General features: G+C 42.4%; 1 protein-coding gene across 6 annotated transcripts in view; it reads left to right on the top strand.

Annotated features, from left to right (window-relative positions):
* Positions 1–26,179, top strand: part of SRGAP2 (SLIT-ROBO Rho GTPase activating protein 2) — a 249,572-nt gene that overhangs the window by 40,348 nt on the left and 183,045 nt on the right. For 2 of the 6 annotated variants that reach the window (XM_050954017.1, XM_050954013.1), the window contains exons 1-2: positions 295–550; positions 3,071–3,609. In XM_050954017.1, coding sequence (XP_050809974.1) covers positions 3,543–3,609 — 67 coding nt within the window. In that variant the 5' untranslated portion in view covers positions 295–550; positions 3,071–3,542. Of the gene's footprint in view, positions 1–100; positions 551–687; positions 709–3,070; positions 3,610–26,179 lie in introns of those variants that run through there. The other 4 variants (XM_050954020.1, XM_050954014.1, XM_050954016.1 and 1 more) reach the window with 4 other exon arrangements.

Here is a 26,179-nt window from a genome sequence, read left to right as displayed (position 1 = left end):
GGGGCTCTGTGCTCCCCCCACTTCCCCGCCCCCACCACGGGGTACCCTATGCTGCCCCACCCCCACAGCCCCTGCTTATTGCCCCTACTAGGGGCCGTCCTCTCTTCTCTTTGCCCCGAGCCGACCGAATCGCCTGCGTCAGCCTTGCTGCCGTTAGACCCCAACGGGCTAGGCCCAGCGAGCCCGTGTCTGCAGAACTGTCAGACTCCGTTTGAATCCCTGTCCTCGCTTCCCATTGGAAGAGAGCCAACACTCACCTAGAGCCCGATTGGGGGGATTGGGGCAAGATCCGCCTCTCAGAGCAGCCAGGACCCATCCCCTTCAGCTTCTAATTGGAGGATCCGTGAGACAGAGGCGGGAGAGGGAGAACAGTAGACCGCTACTATTGGTTAGAAGAATTGTCACTCCGAGTCATCCCAGCTGCTGATTGGTGGTGACAGACGAGGAGGCGGGGTGGGTGAGCCAGCGCTGCGGAGGAAACTGACCGCGGGAGCCGTAGCTGGAGAGCCTCGGCTCATGGAGGAGGGGGTCTGGCTGTGCCGCGCTGTAGGTAAGAGCTCTGCTCGGGGTTGAGGCGTGTGTCGCGCAGACCTCCGTCTTACCATAGGCGTGTCCCAGCCCATAATAGTCCGATCCCCCGGGGAGACCCGCGCAGCCCCAGCCCGGGGTGGCCGGCACCGGCCCGAGCCTGTTACTCTTCCACAGCCGGTAAATCTCCCTGGCTCGTCCAGAGCACCCCGCGCCGCCCCTTCGCGCAGGCAGAGCACCATAGCTCCCCGCGGCATAGCCTCCCTTTCCCCGCGGCATAGCCTCCTTTCCCTCCAACTGTAACCCCCCCTTCCCCGCGGCATAGCCCCCCTTTCCCTCCAGCTGTAACCCCCCCTTCCCCGCGGCATAGCCTCCCTTTCCCTCCAGCTGTAACCCCCCCTTCCCCGCGGCATAGCCTCCCTTTCCCTCCAGCTGTAACCCCCCCTTCCCCGCGGCATAGCCCCCCTTTTCCTCCAGCTGTAACCCCCCCTTCCCCGCGGCATAGCCCCCCTTTCCCTCCAGCTGTAACCCCCCCTTCCCCGCGGCATAGCCCCCCTTTCCCTCCAGCTGTAACCCCCCCTTCCCCGCGGCATAGCCCCCCTTTTCCTCCAGCTGTAACCCCCCACTTTCCCGCGGCATAGCCCCCCTTTCCCTCCAACTGTAACCCCCCCTTCCCCGCGGCATAGCCTCCTTTAACCTCCAACTGTAACCTCCCACTTCCCCGCGGCATAGCCCCCCCTTCCCTCCAACTGTAACCCCCCCCTTCCCCGCGGCATAGCCCCCCTTTTCCTCCGACTGTAACCCCCCCTTCCCCGCGGCATAGCCCCCCTTTTCCTCCGACTGTAACCCCCCCTTCCCCGCGGCATAGCCTCCCTTTTCCTCCAGCTGTAACCCCCCCTTCCCCGCGGCATAGCCTCCCTTTTCCTCCAGCTGTAACCCTCCCTTCCCCGCGGCATAGCCCCCCCCTTTCCCCCCAAGTTGTAACCCCCGGGATACTCCCTCCACCATTGTGTAGCCTCTCGCGGCGTAGTCTCCCGTTCCCCCCAACTGTAACCCCCGGCGCAGCCCCCCCCCAGTTGCAACGCCCCCGCGGTATAGTCCTCTCTGTCCCCAGTTGTAACCCCCGGCATAGTTCTCCCTAATTGTGTAACCCCCTCGCGGCATAGTCCTCCTCCTAGGATAGAATTTCCAGCACATACAATTCCCTTCCCCAGTCCATAATACTCAAGGAGAAATTATTCGTCCCCGCCCCTCCAGTATAGCTCCCAAACCCTTCCCCACCCCACAGTCCAGGACTGATTTCCCCCATCCTCCCCCGCTTCATTCCCAGAACTCATTTCCCCTTTTCCTCAGACTTCAATATTCTCTTTCAAACCCATAATAGTCTTCCCACCACCCCATTTCTTCTCCCTGCTATGATTAGCATCAGGAAAGGGAATTACAGGGCTGGGTCCTTCGTTCCAGAAGTCAAAAGCAAATGGGGTTTAGGGGGCCAAGTGGTCCTCTCATACGCTTGAGTTTGCAGCAGCCCGAGTTGCTGGGGGGTTCTGCAGTCAGTAGTGGGGAGCTCCGGTGGCTTCTCCGTGTATTTTTTGGGAGAGCTTTAAATATATGTATTTGCGCAGTCTCTTTCCAGCTGGGTGGATCGTAATTGCATAGAGCAGCTTGGAATATCTTCCACTCCCTCCGTAACTACGGGGGGAGCCAGCCACACTCTCTTTCTGTTTGTTTCCATTTAAATGCTCTAACCCTAATCTGTAACCCTTTCCCGTTTCCTGTCTCTGCTAGCCACGTTGTTCCTCTTGATGTTGGATGTAGATCCAATTGTTGGTTGGCTTTTTAAAAAATGCACATCTCCCTGATTTTTTACATTTGTTACCCAGAATAACTTCCAACACCACCCCCCAGCCCCTCCAATTGTGCCCTGACTTCCTCCTGCTGGGAGATTTGCATCTGCCTTGCACATGCTGGGCTGCATTTCCCCTGGCTCCAAATCAGCTTTGATGTCTAGAGGAGATACCTATATTTCTGGATGGGGGGTGGTGGGACCAAACAGTTGTAATAATAATATATAATAAAAAAAGCTGCCACGTCTATTAAATCAAAGGCTGCTGTTTTAGCTATGCCAGAGGGGATTAATCTTGTTTATGAAATGGTTTGTGGATTTATTTTTGAGCTCCTGCAGTTCATGTAATTTATGGATTTGGGTCTAATTTTTCAACATATCGTGTTGCTGTTTCTCCAGTACCTCTCTTTCTCCCTGTATTGCTCATTTAGAGAAGTGATTTTTGTGCAGGCTAGTTTTCTTTTACTCTCACCCCTTTTTCCCTGGGGACTGAGCTTTTCCAATGAGATTTTTTTTTTAGGGGCATACTTGCTATGATGCAGGCATTTTATCTTGCTTACCTGGGTGATGTACATACGTAGTAATAAGCTGCAGTTTAAAGAGGAATTTGCAGTACAGCTCCTTTAAATCACAAATTTTGCCCTTGCATCTTGTAACTGACAATTTAATTTTTTAAAAATATTTTTTTATTTACAGGCAACAAAACCAAAGAAAGCAACATCTGAGCCTTCATTTCTACTCCCATTTGGGATTTTATTTGCATCATCTTTGAGCCTATTTAAAAAAAAAAAAAAAAAAAGGGGCAAACCAAACCCACACAAAACATGTTGTGCGGAAGGACTTCCACTCCCTGACTGTGCTATTAATGTTAATAATCAGGAAAAGCCTTTGGGGGCTACATGAGCTCTCATCTGAAGCTTGCTGCTGCTGCTAAGGGTTTTGGTGCAGGGAAACAAAACTGTCTCTGCCACCCGCTGATTTCCTAACATCTGCATGTTTCTGCTGCCACACTCGGTCTCACACCCTCTTCCCATGGACTGATATTTTTTGTTATTGAGGGGTGGAAGGACAAGAAACCAGGGCATTTCTTTGGGAGAAACAAAATTGCGTTTATTTGTTGTTTTCTGGTGGATCTGTTCTGAGGTTAATCTTTTTGGAAAGGAAAAACATGACGTCGCCAGCTAAATTAAAAAAGGATAAGGAGATCATAGCTGAATACGACACTCAGGTCAAAGGTAGGAATAATTTTACATCTTTCTATATTGTTACAGTTTTGACTTGCTAATGCAGGCATTTGCGTAGATATTTGGGTGGGGACGGGGAGAAGAATTTGCAGTGCAATCTTATAAGGGATTTGCAGTATTTTTTTTTTCTCATAAGGGTGGGTATGTCCTTGTTATTTTAATGCATCCTAATGAGAGGAATTTTCTTTGTGTGTATGAAAATCCTTGAGTTTACAGGGTTGGGTTTCTTTTTCTGGATGCTTTAAAATATGGTTACGTTTGAAATGTGATAGGCAGTGAATAGCTCTTCAATTTCTTTTTCCCTTAGGGAGTCTTTAAAAATCTCTGTAGAAGCAGAAGAAGGTATATCACTTACCAGTATTGTGGACCCTTGTTCACATCCACTCTTCATAGCTGTTGGTGCCAAAAAGCTATAATATTCAAGCTTCCACTCTCCATAAGTTCACACTTCATACAGCTTTGGCTTTAACGCCCTACATTTGCTTTGCATATATAGACCACTGTTCTGAATGTAATTGCCATTTGCAATGACAGTAACTTCATATATTCCAAAGGAGTGTGTGTTGGTGTGAATGAGCTTAAGGCTTGATCAGGACTTGACATGCCCTCAGTGATAGAAGGTGGTGAAATGCTAATGTTAACACTTTTATGTTTGTAAAGTTTTTCAAGATAATTTTTGTGGAAAATATTCTTTGTGCTTGTGACTTGGCAAATTGTTGCTAGTGGGAAATCAACTGCATTTAGCTTGTTGTCTAAAACTTGTTTGGTACATTGATAGTGTGTGTGCGTAGGGGAGGGGGAGATGGCCTTGGGGTTGAGGCAGAGCACTGGAAGTTGGAGATCTGGATATAGTTAAACTTCCACCTTTTCATGTTCTCTGTATGTATAAGTGTCTCCTGTCTGTGTCTCCCATTCTATGCATCCGAAGAAGTGAGCTGTAGCTCACACAAGCTCATGCTGAAATAAATTTGTTAGTCTCTAAGGTGCCACAAGTACTCCTGTTCTTTTTGCGGGTACAGACTAACACGGCTGCTACTCTGAAACCAGTTAGACTTGTGTTACCTGGTGCAAGTCACTTAGTCTGTGTGTAAAATAAGTGAAGTGTGAGCTGCTCCTCAAAGGGGTGCTGTGAAGCTTAATTCATTAGCGTAATGATTTAATGCTTTGAGATCCTTAGGGGGAGGCAACAGAACTGCAAGGTATTTTATATATGCATATTTTTAATTTCCCCTCTACTTCCTCATATTTAATGGACCATAACATTAACTTGACAAGCTAGTCAGCCTAATGGAATGTCAATAGCCAGCTGGAGGTGCAGCTTCAAAAAGATGGACTCCATCCTGTGCTCTAGTGGCTGGAAGTGAGGTGTAGGTTGTGCGTAGAACTCTGTAAATTAAAATATGCATGGAGATGTGATTCCTACCCCTTGTTTCCAGATGGGTTGGGGTAGAGTTCCCTCCTCCAGCTTTCTGAAACAAGGCACTTTCTTAGGCCACGTCCAGACTAGGTATTAAAATGGATTTTAGATACGCAACTTCAGCTACGGGAATAACGTAGCTGAAGTCGAATTTCTAAAGTCGAGGTACTCACCCGTCTGGACGGCGCGGCATCAATGTCCACGGCTTTCCGTGTCGATTCCGGAACTCCGTTCGGGTTGATGGAGTTCCGGAATCGATGTAAGCGCGCTCGGGGATCGATACATCGCGTCCAGACTAGACACGATATATCGATCCCCGAGCAATCGATTTTAACCCGCCGATGCCGCGGTTTAGTCTGGACGTGCGCTTAGCCTAGAGCTTTTGAATATTCTAGATCAGATCTATTGAGTGGTTGGTCTGAGAAGGATTTAGAGTAATAGCAATAAAATAAAATAAAAGCTTAAGGTTTATTTAGCCAGCCTGCCATCAGATACTCTTTGGCTGTGATCTCATCAGCTCTCGCACCTGAAATTGGATCAGTTGTGGTCAGTATTGAAATGGAAGCTCTGTAAGAAAATGCCAAGGAGCAATAAGCAATACTATTGCTGGTTCAGGAAATGGCATTGTCTCTCTATAGAACTGCTGCTCCAGCACAGTGATAAGGGGCACTGAACTGCTTGAGACTGAAATCCACAGTTGTGACCATTTTGTAGTTATTGCTGCACTAGGACAACTGTATTTTTAATAACTATCATGTTAATTGTGGTGTCTTGGTTAATTTCCAGTCTAGTTAATTACATGATGCCTGTAAATTGCCCCAGTATTTAAATATGGATGTTGATCTTCTTGTTTACTCTCCTTCTGTTAAGTAGTGTTGCTAAAGATATTTCACCCCTGAGGTGGCTGCAACAGTGGTAGTTGAAATGAATCACATTTGTCATACTTGGATGCTATATAAATTGCAAGATATTGTCTGTCTTGCTCAGATATGAGAGAATTCCTCTATCTTTGCTGGCATTTGAAAGCTTAACACATTTTTAGCTGCATTCCACATTGGGATGACGTAACATACCTTGAGTTACGATCATCATCAGCATCTTTAACCTTTTAATTCACCATCTGGTTAATACACTTTTTTGGAAAGCTCCCTCCTGAAAATTTTGAGATCTTGTTTTATGTGCAGTATCAGGAATAAGTGTACAGAATGGAGTTACTTGCAGAGCAATCTTTTGTTTAATATCCCATTGAGATCTGTCTTGGATTGGAGGTAGCTGTTTTCATCGTTGTCTGTGGAATTTCTATGTAGGTCTTTTCAGAACTTGCAAGGCTCTTTATTTTGATTTGATTTTTGTTTTGTTTCCATCTACTGATATGCACATATACCCATGCATTTGGGAGTTGCAACTGGGCTCTTGAATGTTTGTTTGGCAATGGCTGCTCAGTAAACTATGTAAATAAATAATGGAATAAAGTTTTCAGTTATTCACTTTGACAAGGTTGAGTGGAATATCTTAAAATTTCCAGTTTGTGTATATTGCATTACTGTTTATATTTAAAATGTAGAACTACCTTTTAAGGGTTTTACAGTTCTGCGTGCATAAGTGATTCCATTTGTTCGCAGCAATGAGTTACTTCAAACTTCTGGTATGGAATTGCTTTAGAAGTCATCTGTTTTCCTGCAGTTTTTGATAGTGCTAATCCTCTGAGCTTTGAATCTGTTCAGAATGTGCCAGCTAAAAAGTTAGATCCCAGATGGGGGAGACCTTATTGGGAGACTGGTGTAGCGTTACAGATATGATTTTAGTTTTTTTGTTGTTTTCTTGTCTTATTTGAGTTCCCTACTAATGGATTATTAATGAGGAGGGGGAAAGAAGAATATAGTTATTTGCTACTTCACTCCCACCCTCCTAAAAACGTGTGTGTGTGTGTGGTCTTCTCCAAATTAATCAGATGTTCCAAGGCTAAAATCTGAAGCGGATCAAAAGAGTTCAATCCCTAATGGGTATCAGTTTCTTCTGAAGGCAAGAGAAAATGTCATTAACTTCTATTTGAGCTCACAGGTGTGGCAGAACTCATTTTTTAAAATAATTTCAGTGGATAATATGCTTATTTTTAAGCATTAGTTGTTTTTTATTCTTAAATTTTCACTGTTGGGGGTGTGTCAGACAATGATTATTTGAATCTCAACATCTACCAAACAGTTAACTTTTTATTACCGTTAACACAAATTGTCAACATCACGTACAGGATATACAAAGTAAATATCCTTAAATGAAACGAATAATTTCTCAAGCAGCATTTATCTTACTTTGTGTATCTGTACACTTCTTTTATCAATGGAAATATTTTTTTCATCAGTTTGTCTGCATATGGTGAAATCGACACTTACTGACACTGGTAACAACCTAATCCTTCCACGCCTATTTATGAGCCTGTTTTCCTCAATCAGCTAGTGTTTATCAACCATGCTTCTTTCCAAATGATTTATTTTCCTCTAGACTGACCCCTATCCATCCTTCTCCTTCTTAATTTAATCAAGTTAAACAATTGGATTTAAGAAATAAAATCCCCTTGATGTCTTCCGTTTCTGGCATTTGCTTGAAGACCATATATTGGTTAATTCCACCCCCTTCACTTTTTAATTTAAATTCTGAAGAGGGAGAAACCTAAACCCAGAGTTATGTGGACATTTGTAACTATCCCTCTACCTTGCTATCCCCCTCCCCACCCTAACGCAAGTACGCTCAGTGGAAGGATGAAGGTTGGAAAACAAAATCCAGGGAAAGGATAAAGTGCTTCATAATTGGTTAATTATCCATCTCTTGTGCATGTATTTACCTTTAGAGTTGATAATTCAAATAGTTAAACAGTGTTCCTTAGGAAATCTGTGTAGTGTGTTTCAAACATAAGCATATCAAGAATTTCTGAAATGGGATGTCTGAACTCTTCACTATTAGTTTTGGCTAACCTAAGCGGCTTTTTTTCTCATTGCTCGTGATTGAGAAATTATCAACTTTTGCTGAAAATTATCTTCTTAAATGGACATTTTTCTGAACTTTAAATACGTATATTCTTGGATGAAGCAGCTGGGAAATGTGGATCCCAAGCTCTAGTTGAATAGGGTTATTTTAATGTTCCATCTGTCAATTAGAAGCCAAATTTTTAGTCTCTAAAAATGTATCAATCAATGGGAAGGTGACCAGGAAACAACATGGAAACTGGAAGCTGGTGACTGATGCATTAGATGTTTCAATATCCTTGTAACCAGGATTATTTAAAAACTTAGAATATGGAACGCAATCAAAAATATAGATTAAATTTCTTTGTAATGGTTTCAAACAGGTACATTTTGTACTGTTACCAGCTATAGGTACCAAGGACTTGATTAAGGCATTTTCTTGTATTCCCTCACCCTCATCATATAACAGATGGCAAAATTTGGAGCTGGAGCATGATCCAAGGAAGAATCCAATGGACAGCTTGCATTAATTCCTGCAATGTATGTTTGCCATAACTGCTTGTAATATGTAGCAACTAGAGATGGTCTAGATTAATGGTTCTCAAATTTTTGTACTGGTGGCCCCTTTCACATAGCAAGCCTCTGAGTGCGACATCCCGCCCCTCCAATAAATACACTTGAAAAAATATGTATATTTAACATCATTATAAATGCTGGATGCAAAATGGGTTTTGGGGTGGGGGCTGATAGCTCACGACCCCCTGTAATAGCCTCATGACTCCCTGAGGGAGTCCCGACTCCCATTTTGAGAACCACTGGTTCAGGTGCAACCATACCCTGACATTTGTAGAAATTTGGGCCTGTGGCTTGGACTCATATTTAAACACAACAGCTTTAGTCTTCCGTAAAACTCATTTTGGATCAGGATCTCATATTGCTTATGTCAGTCTTGTCTTTGGGACTACTCTGTGGACTTTAAATAGTCAGGCCAATATAAATCAGGAATAAAAGAAGGATAATCAAGCTCTAGTCACCCCTCCACCATTCAGACATTCATTGCAACCCAGTGTGCTATGGGCTAGGGATTCAAGACTGTGAAAAGCCAGCACTTACGACCAACTTCAGTCATGAAATAAAGCATTTAGGATGCTTCCGCACATTCTCTTCCCCTCCCAACCACTAGTTCTGAGTTGAGCAAATGTATTTATTCCAGATGTTATTCCTTGCTTTGGTGACCTCATGACAACCAGAATTTTAAAATTTTTCAACATTCAGCTTACTTAATCTCATGTCACTGCTTCTCCACACCCCTTCTTTTTGTAGTTAAATAATAACATAGTGGGAGAAATTTACTCAACTTCATTCACTTCCGTAGTTATATTGAAACATGTTCTTCTGGGTCTCCTTGGATTATCTACTTAGGCATCAGTGTGGGGAGGATGTATCATTCATCACTGGACAATCAGTTCTTCACTGATGGCTTTGTGCAAAACCTGTGTCCCTTTCACTTGGCATGTCCTAGCTGGCTTTAGTGTCTCACACTGATATTTGCATACTAATGTCAATTTCAGCTTTTATACCTTCATTTGAATTAGTTTTGGGGTTTGGTTCACAATCACCACTCTACCATTAGTGGTGATAGGTCTGTGTTGGATTGTAGTGGTGATATGGTAAGATTAATGCTTTGAATTTTGTAATACCTTACTTCTGAGGAACTCTCTCTCTTCTAAACATAGTGATAGTACTTTGAGGGTATGAGTATTATCTTCATTTTACAGATGAGGGAGTTACTTCTCACCATCAACGTAAATATTTACGTTGTTGCTGTTACACTCTAGGAGGGCTTGTGACCCAGAAATGCTGCCTTGAATCACTAGTGTGAGAGTTAATCATTTCTTGAAAAAGTTGAAGCAAGGATTTGGAATAAAAAAAATATTACACTACTTCCTTTGCAAGTCTAAATATAAAATGATCATGTGTTTACAAGAACAGGCATTATTTGGGAGTGCAGCTTGTACTCTGGAGTCAGCGTGGGCATGATTTTACAATAGTACTGTGCAGTCTGTGACACGTCTAGATAAGAATTAGCGATTGGCAGCTTGGCAAGAGTTTAATCATTGGGAGAAATAAGCCTACAACTTGTCATTCCTAAGCACTAGGAATGGAAGCAAATATATATGTAAATATGTCTTGAGCGAGGGGAATTATCCTGACTGGATACGTCTGGCTCTGTTGAATCCAATGTGTACATTTCTGTATGCTCCAGCACGTTCCATGGAATAATGCTACAAGTCTTGGTTGTAAAACACAAGCAGTAAAACCTCTGTCACTGTTCTGAGGTGGCTGGCTTTTGCTTCCTTCTGTCCTCCAGGACACTAATAAAACACGATGGAAGCCATCCGATGGCTGTGTCCAAAAAGCAAGAGAAATGTTTGTTAACAAAAATAAACCTGAAATTTAAGATTGGGCTGTGTGCAAGGCTTTCAGTAGAAAAGCATGTTTGTATTGCCACTTCGTCCAGCATGCTGGATTTTGGGTTGCGTGTGAAATTGAACCTTACTTTAATTGTAGGGAGGAAGGGAGACACTTCGATCTTGGACTGGGCTCTCTTTTTAGTAGAAATCTTCCTTACTACTGTTTTTGAGATCAATACAAAGCACAAGTTTTTATCTTGGAGAGCCCTTGATCTTATTGTGGTCTATGCATGGGGGGAGGAGAGAGAGAAGAGTAAAGACGTGTCATGTTGGGGGAACTGATCTTAAAAGAAAGCTTTGAGCTGGCTTAATGAGCGCCATCTACAACACAGAATGCATTGATTTGCGTTTTTTTTTTTCCTTCTTCTCCTGGGGTGTGGGTGGGTGTGTTGTTGCTTTAAGCATAGCAGAGGGCAGGAATTGGTGCATCCTGTCCTGTGTATAGGAAGGCTATCCAAAAGTGATGGGTGCTTTCATAAAGGCAGGCTAGCTCAAATAAAGTTTCTACGTGCACAAACATTTACACAGCATGTCTTGTGAGGGGAAGAAGGCTCGTCTTGAGGAAACCAGGTCTCGGTGCCACTCAGGTTTGGCCCGGCTGCTGTAACGCCTGGGGAGCCGCTGGGCCCAGCCAGCAGGACACTAAGCACTGTTGTGGGGTGAGTCCAGGGTTGGTACAGGGGGATACTGGAGAGCAAGCCATCACCTGCCCAGAGCCTCCCCTTTGCACTGGGCCAGGATTAGAGTTGCAGTGCGGGGATGGAGGGTGTTCCTGTTCCCTTGGTGGGGTGAGGAGGTGGTGGTGGCATAGGAAATGGATGATGTCTTGTGATCTTGTGTCCTGCTCCCCAAGTAGTTTAGACCTTGGGTGGGTTGCAGATGAAGACAAAGTACAGGTGACAGATTGCCTTGGTAGAAAGTTGGGAATTCACTAAGCTAGAGCTCTGACTATACCAGGTTTCTCTTACTGCAGCTGGATAAGAGCTGGCAGTCCTTGGCTCAACTTCTTTAACTGTAATGGTGCACTCTGGCCTGCCAGCCCACATTTTTTATAGGATGGAGATATATAAAAATAAAACATCTAAGATTTTATCTTTTTGTAAACTTTTAAACTCAAGTTTACTTGCCAATGCTGTCATTTGGAAGAATAACCGAGGCAACTCTCACTCATCCTTATGTACTTTTAATTTCAATGAAAAAATTACATGCCATGGCTGTTGAATGGTAGATGCTTGGCTGACGCTTGTCTACTTTGGGGAATAGGAATAGCTTGTGCTGGGTGGCAGTTGTTGCAGACTTTATTCAGAGACGGCTAAAATACTGAAAATTTTAACAAGCAGTTAAAATTATTTTGGGATCCCATTTATTTCTATAAAATAAACTGACTTAGGGAAGGGTGAGGCTGCAGATTTGCTTATGGTAGAAATGGTGGCACATAAGCAGCTCCTGGCATCTTGACTCTAAGAAGGTAACGGAATAAGCAAATTAACTCTAAACCAAGAGAGGATTTGATCTACAGGAGTAAAGTGGTGAAGTGATGAAATTTAGACAGCGCTATTAATTTTGAGGCTTAATTTTTTTTCTTCTTCTAATAACTTTCAATAATAGCATCTTGGCTTCCATTCTCTTTAATCTAAAATAGTGTTTTTCTGTCTACATTTGGACAAGTATTTTCACGCAAATTATAAATAGCAGAGCTTTATGATTTACAGATGGTGAGAGCTTACAATTTGATTGTACTTAAAAATGCTAGAAATTGTAGCATGGAAATTAGTCTTTGGGTAGCTGACTAATTTCCCGTCTACAGCAGCCTCTTCTGCATTTTTCAGAAAAGTAGCTCAGTTTCTGCCAAAGTTGTAGCTGATTTAGTTGCCCCGAACTGCTTACTCAGAGACAGACCAACCTTTTTGTTGTTTTGTATGTTTTTCTCCAAAGAGGTAAGGCTCAATCAATCAAAATGTTTCTGTGACATAGACACGTTTTATAAGGGCAATGAAAATGGCAGCATTTTCTTTGAGAGGGTAAATTCATCTCCTTACTTGCCATTGGATTTTAAATTGCTGATACAGGTATTTCTCTAATAATTAGTCATGAGTATTAATTTTCAAAGTATGTGTGTGGAGATGTTTTATAAACCAGGCAGAAACTAATGTTTCTATAATAACAGTGACCTGAGATCTTGGTTGATTTGATGACCATTCAAGCAGATCTTCTTCTTCTAGTTTTTCGCTTTACTTTAAAATTGCCATGTGTACTGAAGGGATATATAAAACATTGCTGAGGAGAGAGCAATCTCAAGCTTTGTAAGTACTGATAAATGTACTTATGAATTCTATTGCCAGTTGCATGCCATGGCTTCTTTATATGGATGCAGTTTTCCACACACGGTATCTCGACATGTGATACTATGGTGAGCTTGTAGCATAAGCTATAGAAGTATCCACCAGTCTGCCGATTTACTTCATCATGGATCCTTAGAGTAAAGGGAACAAACTGTGTGGCCTTAGGAGGCTAATATGGGATAAAGAGCCTTTCATCTGTTTCCAGTTTAAATCTAGGTGGTCACTGACGGTGACTGAAGGAGGTGTGTTTCTCCTCCTCCCAAAAAGTCTTGCACTAGTGATAGAAACAGTGCTAATGCAGACAAGTTGGTAGTGAGTAAGTGTTTTAACCCTAGGATTATTTAGCTTGGCTCAGGGCTGGTACAGAGGACACAGTAATAATAACAAAAAAAGCCAACAGTCATTGATGGCTTGTCACTTCTGGCATTACCTCGGGTGGAGGTGCACCAGTGGGACATCTTAGGGGAGAAAATAACTAGTGTAGACAAGGCCTTCAGGGCAGTTAGCTTGTGGCTGTTCAGCAACCTGTATGAAATTAAGTAGTAGGTCTAAGTTTCTAGTGTACACCACTGTATTTTAGGGGCTAATTGATCTGCCCCCTTGTTTCCAATCTCAGCAAAGGCCAAAAATTCAATGAACCTCTTGGACTCCTAGAAGTGATATATCCAGGTCACAGGGAACCATAATTTGCAGGACACCTTTTGAGGAAGCTTTTATTGTTATGAGTAGAAGCTTTAGGGTGCCTATTACTGTTGCATCTAGGCACTCATAAAATAATAAAACTTAAATAAGCAAAGCACCAGGCTTCCCTGGTAGTGCTTAATCAAAATGGGAAGTTCTGGGAGCGAGAGGTGCATCTTGCCACTAGACGATGTATTTGAAAGACATAACATGTCAGAGTTATCAAGAAACTGAAGTGCACTGTTTTTTGTTCTTGAATACCCAAGAAAACTAGTGACATACAATAGACAACAATTCACTGTGGCAGAATTTACACTCTGTCTCTAAAGTGTCCGACTTAATGCTTAAACATATTTCTGTAGGGAGTAAATTCCAGAGGCATGGGCCTGCTGCCAAGAATACCTGGCGCCTGCAAGCTTCACCCATATGCCAAACTGTTTCTGTGGATAATAGGGCTTCAGTCCTCTGGGCTGTTGAACTAGCACTGATTCCACTTAAAATAGTTCTCTAGACTGAGATCAGGACTGGATCGTGGGTTGGAGAAACTTCCTGTAAACTACCAGATGCAGTTCTTTAATCTAAACTAGCTGTTCTCAATCTATTTACCATTGTGGGCCACATATGCAGCTCTGTGTGTTATGTGGACCACATCCACACAATATATATACTACCTGTGTGGCCCTGAGGATGTCACATGGGCCGCAGCTGTGTGGTAATTGGGCTGCAAGTGGGTCGCAGGCTGAGAATCACTGATCTAAACAGGAGCTTGGTGGTAACCACAAGTCAGTCTAGTCATAGGCTGCTATACAACCAACTGGTATCTTGGAATTCTCATTCATCTACCCTGTTCTGTTGGTGGAGTGCAATATCCAAAAAAATTTGTTGGCAACCACCCATATGATGACAGCTGCTACTACCAACGGTGTTTCTCGTCATTCCAGATAATCAGCCTGGAAATTTCAATCAAGAAACAAAAAATTAAACTGCACAGAGAATAGTCGCTGCCCTGCTTTATCCAAAACCCTGGGTGACTGGTATCTGTTCGGATCTGGGGATGTTTCAACCCACCTTTCTCTTGAGTTCGGTTTAGTGAAGCCCTGACGTTCACTGTTTTAAAGTGATACACTTTTGATCATTGTTTGGTGCATGCAGTGACTTACGGTATTTAGTTGTACTTTGTCAGTGGTTCCTGAGGGGATGCCTGAGTTCAGAGTCATAAAGTTGTGAGCCATAAAGCAATGAGATCCTCTTGCTTTCTTGCAGGTGGCTTGGATTGAAAAGGGAATATTAACGCAGTGAAGAGATGTTTGGTCATTGATGTTGATCTTGAGTTTTTTGAGGTTTTTTAGTGTGTTCTTGTTTGTAGAGTTAATACTTCAGACTGTCCTCCAAGATGTTACTCCATTGATACATGAAGCCAGAGACTCAATTATAACCAGAAAAAATGACCATACTTGTCACATGTAGATTCATCTTTACTAATAAGCACATGTATTGTCTGAATTGCAAGATTTGGAATAGGAGAAGCTGCTTAATGTATGGATTGATCAATACTTGTGGCTCTGTCAACTTTGACTTGGAACCTGTGTAAGTTTCTTGAAAGCTATAATAATTTGCTTTCATCTTTGTGCTTTCTTGGATGTGTTTTAGTTTTTTATTGGCTTTTTCTATTTCTTAGGGTAGGTTGCTTACTGTATTACAATACTTGTTTTCCATATTCTGCCCCCCTCCCCAACTGACAGAAAGGGGTCTGCTTCACCACAATTAGCCTTTTTGAAAAAAAAAGTCAGCATGCTTCCTGTATATCTGTCTGCTTAGTAGGCTACTTATACTAGTATGCATGTGATGTCTCAGTAGGACTGTCCGCAGAGCACTGTGGAAGATACTGAAATAGGAACAAAAGACTTGGTAAAAAGAACTGAAAATTGCATCTAGAGCAGGAGGAGAATCTTTGCCACTGCAAAGAGGGAGGAACAATTACAGCCTTACAAAGGTTACATGATACAGTAATGATCAGATGGAAACTTAACTTGCTTTGAAAGAAAGCGTGCTTTCTGATGTTTCCTACTGCTTGTTTTCATTTTTTTTGTTTTGTTTTGTTTCATGCTATGGTCTGGGTTCCATAAATGCCTCCTGTGAACTTCCATTAGTTGTGGAATAGAAGTGAAGAATTTGAGGATGAACTGAAAATGTGCAAACAGATGCTGCCAAAGGCTTTGTCTTGCTAAAGCCTAGTCTACAAATGGTCTTGATATTAAACCTATATATGTTGTTTCATCTTTGCATGTGGACAAGCCTTAAGACTTGTCTAAACTAGACAAACTTTGCACGTTTGTTTTTTGTTCCAGCAATGATGCGTCCGCACTCTTTTTGCTACCAATGATTTTAAGCACTAGTGCAGAAGGCGACAATGCTGTTGTATAACCTACTTTGCCCATATGGCAAAAGATATTTGAGCCCTGCTTATGCTATCATTAGAACCATTGCTGAGGCCTTGGCTGCACTGGCGCTTTACAGCGCTGCAACTTTCTCGCTCAGGGGTGTGAAAAAAGCTGTAAGCTAATCCCCACGGGGGAGGTGGAGTACCTGCAGAGCTGGGGAAACTCTCTCCCAGCGCTGCCGCTGTGACCACCACTCGCACTTCAAAGCGCTGCCGCGGCAGCGCTGTACGGCTGTAAGTGTAGCCATACCCTGAGAACCAGGTGGTAATTTTCCTGTCAGAGATTCTGCACTCTGCTAGTATGTCTTGGGTTAACCTAGCCTGGGTGCAAGAATCCCCACCATAAACCACACTTGTGCTAGAATGTGCTTACTGTTTATGTGTTGCCTGTGTATGTCTGTGGGTGTATCCCATTGTTTGGGCTGTGATATTCTAGGATTAGTTCATGATCAATTGTAGGAGAACTTGTCTGCCTTCCAGGGCAGTTGTGGGAAGGGCATTGGAGGACTGTCGCCACTGAAATGACTTCTGCACCCTTTATGGCTAGGTCTACACCGCTGCTTGGTTATACACATTGACCGTAGCTTGAGTATAAATAGCAATGTAGATTCAATAGCTTGGGTCACAGCAGTGCAAGCATGGCTGAGCTGCACTGAGCACAAAACCTGCCTAAAAGTTATTGGTATGTAACTAAGCACAGCTTGGCTGTACCTCTGTTGCTACCTGTGCAACTGGAGCTACAATGCTATTGACGCTCCAGTCACCGTGAATGTATAAATGAGCAAAGGACTCCCTCCCCCAGCTTGTAGTGTAGACATAGCCTATGAGACACAGTGAGGTTTTAAGAGTTTGGATATATGCTAATGCTTCAGTTGGAGCTGGAGATTATATTACCATAGACATCTGCTTTATCTGAATAGATTGGGACCTGCAACACACAGCACTTTTTTTCTTTTTTTTTTTCTGCAGATAATGTACACTTCAGAGTAATAGGAAAAAATGGAGGGAACCTGATACTTGTTGCCTGAAACTTGGAGGCTGCATTCCTGATGCAACAGGTCCCAGGACAAAACTTTAAACTCTGCAGCTGGGAAGCAGATTGTATTTGTCACTCCAAAGAATTTAGTGTTGAGCTCATTTCCTGCCCCTTACCCTGATAACATTTCCTGCCTGGTATGAATCTTCCTCATTGTGCTGTTGAATCCCAGTAGACTCCTCCCCCACTTTTACCTGTTCCAATTTGGCTGTAGTGCCTCTGGAGTTGGTCCAATCTCTGATCGATACATATGTAACTCTCATTATTCCTGCTAGTGGGAATTAGTTATGTAAATCACTTTGTGCATCAGTGGAAGAAAGACCTTTCTGTTGTGGTCAGGGTCTCTTACTCCAAAATCACTTTCACATGTGTTCCACCTTCATATTTATTTTGATTTAGAGCCAATGAAGTTTGAAACTATCGTTCGTTTTTCACCCCCCCCCCCCAAAATGAGATGAAAATAACTAACCAGAAGATACCAAATCAAACAACCCAACAAAACTCAATTCACTTCTAAGTGCTAGTTTTTATCCCTTCCTTCCCAGAAGCTTTGGTTAAAAGTTGGGCTCTGCAGCATGCTCTAAAGGTCAACAGATATGGTCCATTTCAGGGAGGGACTCGGTTCCAAAATAGATAGACTCTCCTGGAGAAGGTACAACAGGTAGCTCCCTTTCTTATACTGTACCAAGAAAGCTATACCAGCTTGAGTGCCTCTGGCCACAACAGCTGTGACAGAACAGCAAGGAGGGAGCTGGTCTTTTGAGGCATTGTAGGTCAAACCTAACACTTGATGCTCCATTCTGAAACCGGATGATTAGATCCTAGACTATTGGTGTTCCATGCTCTCAGTGAGGTATGTTTTATTAACTGCAAACTGCTAGATTTACCCTCAGTTTTGCTAGGTTAATTTCAAGGTGTTATCATTAAGGTGACAGAGTGGGTTACATTAGCACAGTCCACATCCAGAATAAGGGTTGCTAACACCCCACACACATGGGGGTGTGATTGTCCAAAAGCGCTTTGGTGTCCAGCAAAGTTCTCTCATTGTGAAGGCCAGTAAAAAATTAGTCTCTCACCCTCAGCTGAAGGGGCAGTTGTAATTCTCTACAAATCTGGGGGCTTCTCCTAATATATGAGCATCAAGTCTCAGGATTGAGCTTGTGGCAGGCTAGCCCATATCAATACCCCAGTCTCTTCCGAACACAGTTGAGGCATTCAACAGCAGTGGTTGGATTTTTTGAGTGAGACTGATGTTGGTACTGCTGCTACCTTCAGTTTAATAACTCTGAATCTTTCTTCCTGCCAGAGACCTTGCTGTTATCCTTTCTGAAAATACATTTGTATACTTACTGGTGTGGAAAAATGTCTGTCTCCATTGTTGAAGAAAGGAGAAGCATTTCTAAATAATCATTCATGTGAAATGTTGTCAGGGTATGAAATACAAAGAGTGTACTGGGGTTACTCCATCTGCCTTTAGGAAGAGTCAGATGATCTTGTAAATGGTTCAGCATTTAACCAGCCTGACCTGTGTTGTTTCTTATGAGAAGGTTAAATGGTGCTTATAGGATTGTTTTCTCTCATTGTCAATCAGAGTGAAAATAAATGCAGCTCTGTGAATAGACAAAGGGTGGTCTGGTGTATGGGGAAAACTGCTTCCCCTATCCCCCCTTTGCTGTTTGCTCAGTGGGCTTCTCAATGCATTCTTACTAGTTGAAAACTCAAGAAACCTCACTCAAATTCTGGTAAGTTGACAGTAATGATATTAAAAGCTGTTGACCTCCATGTGTTTAGAACACACATGCTGCTATTTCTGCAATACGGGGTGGTTTGTTTTTCTGCAAACATTTTTGAAGATCAGCCTTTTAAAATCTCTCTTTATGGAGCCTTTAGTTGCTTGGGGAAGGTGGGGGTGTGGAGTTGAAGTAGCACATAGAAATTGCCTGCTTTTTAAGTACTCTAAAGAGCTATTAAACTAAACCTTTTCTTAGCTTATTTTTAAGCTTTATCACCATATAACTTTTAAATCTCCTTTTACACTTGAGTTGTAGTCTCATTTTCTTCTATGCTATAGATTAAGTTCAGGAACCCAACTACAGTATAACTTTTTTTCAATTATATTAGCCAGAGAAGCTCAATTGAGATTTGACATGCTGTCATATTAAGGAATCTGACTGTAAACACATTGCATAATTAACATTAAAAATTGAATGTATTTTTTTAAAACGTGTTGTCCTTCCATTTCTGTTTTGCTTTCATGAGTGAACTAATCCTATTTCACTTTCGTCCTATAGTTGGGTTGGATGGACAGACCTCCCCTTCCCTCTACCTTCATGCAAGTTACAGGAGAGAAGCTGCACATGTTCTACTCTGGTTCCGGGGTGCTGTAGCCTCTTTGCTACTGTGTGTTCTTCCCCCACCAACCCCTGCAGGGTATGAGCTTAACGAAAGGACCTATATACTTACAGATCCTTGGTTACATCCTCTGGCTCCCTTGCTCTTTCTTCAAACTGAGCTCTGTCATAGGGTGAGCCCTCCATCCTGCATGGGGCAGTAGCCAAATCACCAGGACCGGCTATAGGCACCAGCAAACCAAGCACATGCTTGGGGCGGCACAATTTCAGAGGCAGCACTCTGCCCACGGTTTGTGGAAGTGTTTTTGTTTGTTTGTTTTGCTTCAGCAGTTGTGCTCTCGGAGGGTTTATTTATTTATTTATTTATTTTTACTTGGGGCAGCAAAAAACCTAGAGCCAACCCTGCAAATCACACAAGTTCTTGCAGCCTTTTGCATCATATCTTATGTAGAAGGGGGAAGATATGACACTTCGCAGAAGTAGGGTTGTGGGGCACCTGCTCTTAGCATGAGGAAGCCTCGTCTGTGCCTGCTGTACATCTGTTCCCCAACTCCACAAAAGCACTTAACTCTAAGGCTTGCAGGGCCTCACTGTTCTACAGGTTAGTGACTGGCACACCTGAACCTCTGAGCCCTCCAAGCTCCTCACTTGAGTGTCCAGCCTCTGATCCACTGAACCCTCAGTATTCCCAGATTTATCGCTTCCAAAGCAACAGTGCTCCTCAGCTAACCTGTTCCAATTCTGATTACCACTCCAACACACAGTGCCTAGATCAACTTATACCAGATATAAATATATGTAACAAAACACAGATTCAAGTAGTAATGAATAGAAGTATTATAAACAAACTACACTGCTACCTTGATATAACACCATCTGATATAACACAAATTTGGGTATAACGTGGTAAAGCAGTGCTCCGGCAGGAGGAGCGGGGCTGCACACTCAGGTGATGAAAGCAAGTTCAATATAACATGGTTTCACCTATAACATGTTTTTTTTTGGCTCCCAAGGACAGCATTACCTCAAGGTAGAGGTGTAGCTACATATAAAATCATATCACGGATTCTAGAACCTTTACTTAATTAATAAGATGCTCTCGTGTCCTGTAGAGTGCTGCTCACCCAAAACCCTTGCAGCGCTTTGCAGCCCGGTTGGCTGTGATCCTTCTTTCATGGAGAAGGATCCAGTGTGTCTCTTTACACTCCTAGATATACCAGAACACTTTTGCCTGTAGTCATAAACAGGACACGCTACTGCTGTTTGCTCATATAAACTTCTTCTTTTGCCTGTGGCTCCGTATGCGTATACACATGTGGTGTAGCTCCCTGTACGCAGATGGCCAAATAGGGAGAGGTGTCTACTACATCCTGCATGAAAGGAACATGTCTGAGCTATATCATCACCTGGTGACTTATCTTAACTCCAGGACCCTAAGAACATGACTTTTAGTATAGATACATAACTCCTTAAATATTATCCATGTGTATGTTTCACAATGATCATGACTACCAGTGGGCTATTAGCCCTCGGTAGAGATCTGACATGTCACCCTTCGTGACCCCTGTAAAAACTCTGTGCACCTCGTGTTCCCTCTGTCAGTTGGCACCAATGGGTCCCTGAATCATGGTAGGCAGGATTAGGTTAATAGAGTCTGAGGTCAGGAGGGACGGGCCATTGTGATAATCTAATCTGACCACAGCAAGATACTTCACATGGTTGTCGCTTTCAGCCTTAAAGGTTGCAAATCCTACTAAATACTTCATACTACTGCTTTCCTACTTCTTACTACTGCAATGCTGCAGAACAAAGGAAGATGTCAGTGACAAGAACATGCATCTAAATCCGGACACCCAGGGTCCCTCTCTGGACCAGCACTGACTGTTCTCTCCATGAACGCTGAAGGACAGTCCACTCCTGAACTGGAAACGATGGCTGATATTTGTGCAAAACACTGGTGCCATGTCTGTTTATGGGAGTTTAATTGAGAATCACAGGATAAATGACCCAGGGTACCAGGAATGATGTTGGCTGTTGAGAGACGATACTGCCAATGTGGTTGTACCATATTAGTTAAGCCAGGCATCAAGATTGCATCCACCTACAAAATGGGGGAGAATAATATTGAGCATCTCACTGTTGAGCTTGACCGGACTGTTCAAGCAACGAGACACATCTTTTAACTTCTGACATGCCCATATGACTTTGCATTGTCTGCTGTTACCAACCAATCATCAGCTGGCAAACACCCTTGGATGCACACAGTGATTCAGACCTCCTAATGCCTTTCTCCATTGAGGAACTGGATGCCAGCATCAGCAACCTGAAAACAGGGGAAGCAACAGGCCCAGATGACATCTCAACTGAGCAGAGCAAAAAATTTTGCCCCCCCTATACACACACACACACACACACACACACACACACACACACACACACACACACACACACACACACACACACACACACACACACACAAGTGCTCCTAAGTATGTTTAGTTATCTATCTTATTCAGCTCCAGATATCAAAAATATGGCAACATAGTGGCTCTTGAAGCCTGGCAAAGAACCCTCTGATCCACACAGCTTTTTGACTCATCTCACTCGTGTGTGATACTTTAAAATTGAGTGTGTATTCCTACATTGCCTCACACCGGTTATTGATTCACTTCTTATCAATGTACAGGCTGGCTTCCGCCGCAGCTGGTCATGTACTAGACAGCTTCTGAATCTGACCAAACACATTGAAGATGCACGTGAAAGAGGATTGATTAGAGAAGCGGTGTTCGTTGATCTTTCAGCTGCCTATGATACAGTTAATCATCATGAGGTCTTTGCCATTGTTCTCTGTGTAACCCCACTGAGTACTAAGGCTCTTAAAATTTGCTTTTTGTGATGCATGGTACACTTCATTGTCATACTCAGATATATTTGGTGGGCACTTTCAGCTGAGGTGTTAAAATGTTAGCCCATCTTTGTATCTACATATGGTCAGCTGTGGTTTTGTGAGGGGTCACATCTTTAGAATCATCATTTTTAAAAATAGCAGTGGTACATGTTCTGGCTTGTGCGAGTTAGAGCTCTGAAGCTCACCCACCTCTCTACAACCTGAGCTCCAGCCTGAGCCAGAACATGTAGTGAGCTTGAGTGTGTAGATTCAAGATCTGAGACTTGCTGCTACAGTTTTTTGATTGTTGTTGCGTATGTTCTTGCAGTGTGGATGTAACCTAGCTGCTCTGTGTAGTTCATATCAGCAGAGTCTAAGTTACCTAGTGCACTTTGAGCCACATATCTCTAAAAAAAAAAACAAACCAGTTTTGAATTAAAAATTGCTAGTGATGGAGAATCCACCATGACCCTTGGTAAACTGTTTCAGTGGTGAATTACTCTCCCTGTTGGGGCCTGTGGAATTAATTTCTTTAAAAACCTGTGCATGGAGTAGGTATCTTGTACTAAATCTCCTGAAAATAAAAATGGAACATCTTCCAGTCGGCACTGTCAGGGTTTGCAATTCATTAGAATGAGATCTTGGCAACTACTTCAGTGTCCCTACTCATTTTGCAGTTGGCCTTGGGGTTCACCTTGATCCTCCTGCATTAATGATTTGTTGAGTGGTTGGACTGAAAGAAGCTTTGCTACAGACCTTAGCAAGTCAAAGCCACTCCAAACAACAAAGCAATGAATTGTTCTTTCTCCACTTCTTGCTTCCATATTTAGTCTCATTATATTGAAGGGCCATATACTTGACTCCTGTAGGTAACAATGTGCCAGTCTATGTAAAATGACAACCTGTTTTTGTGTTCGTGTACACATCTGTACTTGCATTCCAGCTTTATAAGAGACTCTGATCATACTCCTTGAAATAAATTTGAGCGTATTTCAGGTGTGTTCAGGAATCTGTAAGAGGACACAGCTCTTGTCAGCGCTGCCCCTCCTTGCTTACCCGCCCTTGTCCTGTCACTGCATCATCCCACACTCCCTACTCAATTTGTAATGCCCACTTTTTTCAGCCTCTCACAAATGTCTATGCCTTCATCTCTGTTTAAAGGGACTGCATGGAACTGAACTGATCTATAAAGCAAATATCCTCTCCTTCAGCTCTGTCTTAGTAATTAAATTACTGTAGTAATAGGGACAGTGGGTGCCTAACAATGTAATGTATTGATCCTCACAACACCCCCGGGAGGTAAGGAATTACTGTTAATCCCTATTTGTAAGATGGGAAACTGAGGCATGGAGAGACTAAGTGACTTGCCCAAGGCAACACAGGGAGTCAGTACCAGAGCAAGGAGTTGACCCTAGTTTTTATAGACTGGTTCCCCAATCCCTGGACTGTCCTTCCTTCCCAAGACTCAGTTCTTGCAAGATGCCATAAGCAATCTGCCAACAGTGACTAGACTGTATGTTTGATGTATTAAAAAAACAAAACAAAAACCAAACACGTAAAACAGGCATGTACTATAATTTAAAAACTGCATATATTTTGATCCCTCTTCTCCTTCCATATGTTGCTTGTCTTAAGGTGAAAAACTTATAAGAAGCTAAAAATACGTGCTTACGATCACCATAGCTAGTCTGGTTGTATATTGTATTCCATTTCTGGTGTCTGTTCCTTATTTTTTTTTTTAAGATATTAAATGGCCTTGTGCTGGGACTACGCTTTCCTATAAATTCTATACAGACCTAGCACATTTGGGGGTTCTGATTCAGTTAAAGGACTCTACCACAGTCTTCCAGCAAATACAGGGAAGTCCAGATCCAATAGTTCCATTGGAGGTTGGATTTCGTAGGCTGCTTTTATATATTGTAAAGAAGCAAAAAGAAGGTATGTGCGATTTTCCTCCCCTTTTCAGATCACTTTTAGAGTAATGCAGCTTTGAAACTTCCTGTGTATTCTAGACACGATAGACCGTTTCTCAAGACCACTTTAAAATTGGACAGTCTTAGTTTCTACAGGATATAGGCATATGTAATTTTATAATAGATACTTAGATTTTTTCCTTTTTTAAAAATAACTTAAAATGAGGGATCAACTAAGTGTTCTTGCGGTGACGATAAAGTACATTAAATTAACCTTTTTACTGGTCTCATGGTGCTTCCTCTTACTTTGCATTTGAATGGGTGAAGGCACCCTTCCAGATCCATATTAGTTCGGAGGCACTCTGTAAATTTTCAATATGCTTTTAATTACTAAGTTAGATTCTTTCTGCAAAAACAATTGCAGTATCTGATGGTGTTGTGTTCTAAATAGACTGAATAAACAAACACAGGTAAAAAGATTAAGGGGTCATGACAAATTGGGAATGACCTTAAAATAAGGTCACTAGCAAGGTTTAAGAGATTCAGTTGTACATCATGCACAAGTTAGAGGTTTTTAATTGGGCTTTAAAATCTGGAGGTGAGAAGGGCAGGCTTAGGAAAGACACATGCCTTTGTTTCGAAGAGAAGTTACTTATGCTGGGAAGAGGGTTATACTGTTGCTTTTGTTACAAAATGGCAAATTCCAGCATTGTTATGAATGGAATGAGTCAAATAGCCAAATGCTCACGCGTGCAAGTTGGACAAAAGTAGAAATTGGGGGGGGATAGGGTGTAATGTGTTGAGATGAACACTGCTTATATAAGATGGCCTGAACAAGTTAAAACTTGTTCACGCTTGGGTACTGCTTTCTAAATATTTGACATTAATTTTCAGTTGATGAGCTTTCATGGGACATGTTTGCACTAGAAGTTGAGCTGTTTGACTTCTCATATCAAATCTAGTGCTCTTATCCTTTCCTCTCGGCACACCTCTGCCCCAGGGTTTTCCTAACCATGTTTGATCACAGTTTAGCTAGTAGCAAGCATCATGCCAAAACCCATTAAGAGGCCAGTGCAGAAAACATATGCTGTCTCAAGCATCATTGTTGTTTGTGCTGTGGCCAAGATGTATTCAGGTTCCTTACAGACAGACAAGTTAAGACACTATGTGAAACCCAGGCCTTGTTGAAGTTGGTATTAAAACTCCCATTGACTTGAATGAGTCCAGGATTTTTACACACAGTCCCTGCCTCAGAGCTTACAATAGAGCTGAATGAAACTTTTTATTAAACCTTTTTAATAACTTTTCAAATATGGTCTTAAAAAATAGGCAGATCTTTTTCTATAATGGTCTAAACTTATTTCATGAAAAATGGCTTTCATGTGCTGTTTGCCCCTCTTCTCCCATTTTTGCTCCTGAGAGGAGGGGGAAGTATGAAGTCCAACCGTTGGAACTTATTTGTAAAATATCTTTAGCAATATTCCATCAGCTCTAGCTTAGTCTTAAGATTTTAGGTGAGACTCAACATGTGGTGGCAACAAATAGTGGGGTGAGGAAAGTAATTGGAGGAGGAAGAATACAGAACTGAGATCCTGCCTGTATTTACAATTACTGCATGAAGTTGAGGTAAGTTGTTAGACATTGAGTGCCGAGGGATGTTGAAATTCTAGCATAGACAGGCCCAAATATGTCAGAGCAATTCTCTCTTCTACCTACCCCACCCCTTCCTCACAAAATCCAATGCAAATATAAATAAACCTTATTAGTTAAGTGTCAGTGTGCACAGAATTTTAAGCTATTCTTGTATAGTACCTATGTTTGCACCAGTGGGGATGAATCTGCAAGGTTTTCTTAAAGGTTTATTTTTAGGAAGATAAAAGCATAGACTTAGTGCTGGCAAAATATATCCGCTTGACAGACCTAGACTTTAAATGTGTGCTTTTAAATTTAAATCTGTAACCTGCCAAGAAGATAGAACTGTTGAAAATAGAGAACCTTCAGTGTACAGTCCTTTTACTCCTATTTTGAATGATGCTTTTGTAGATCATGCATGTGTTCAA

Source organism: Gopherus flavomarginatus, chromosome 5 (assembly GCF_025201925.1).
Source record: "Gopherus flavomarginatus isolate rGopFla2 chromosome 5, rGopFla2.mat.asm, whole genome shotgun sequence".
NCBI lineage: Eukaryota > Metazoa > Chordata > Testudines > Testudinidae > Gopherus > Gopherus flavomarginatus.
Note: the sequence above shows the minus strand (reverse complement) of the source record. Positions and strands in the feature narration are given on the sequence as shown.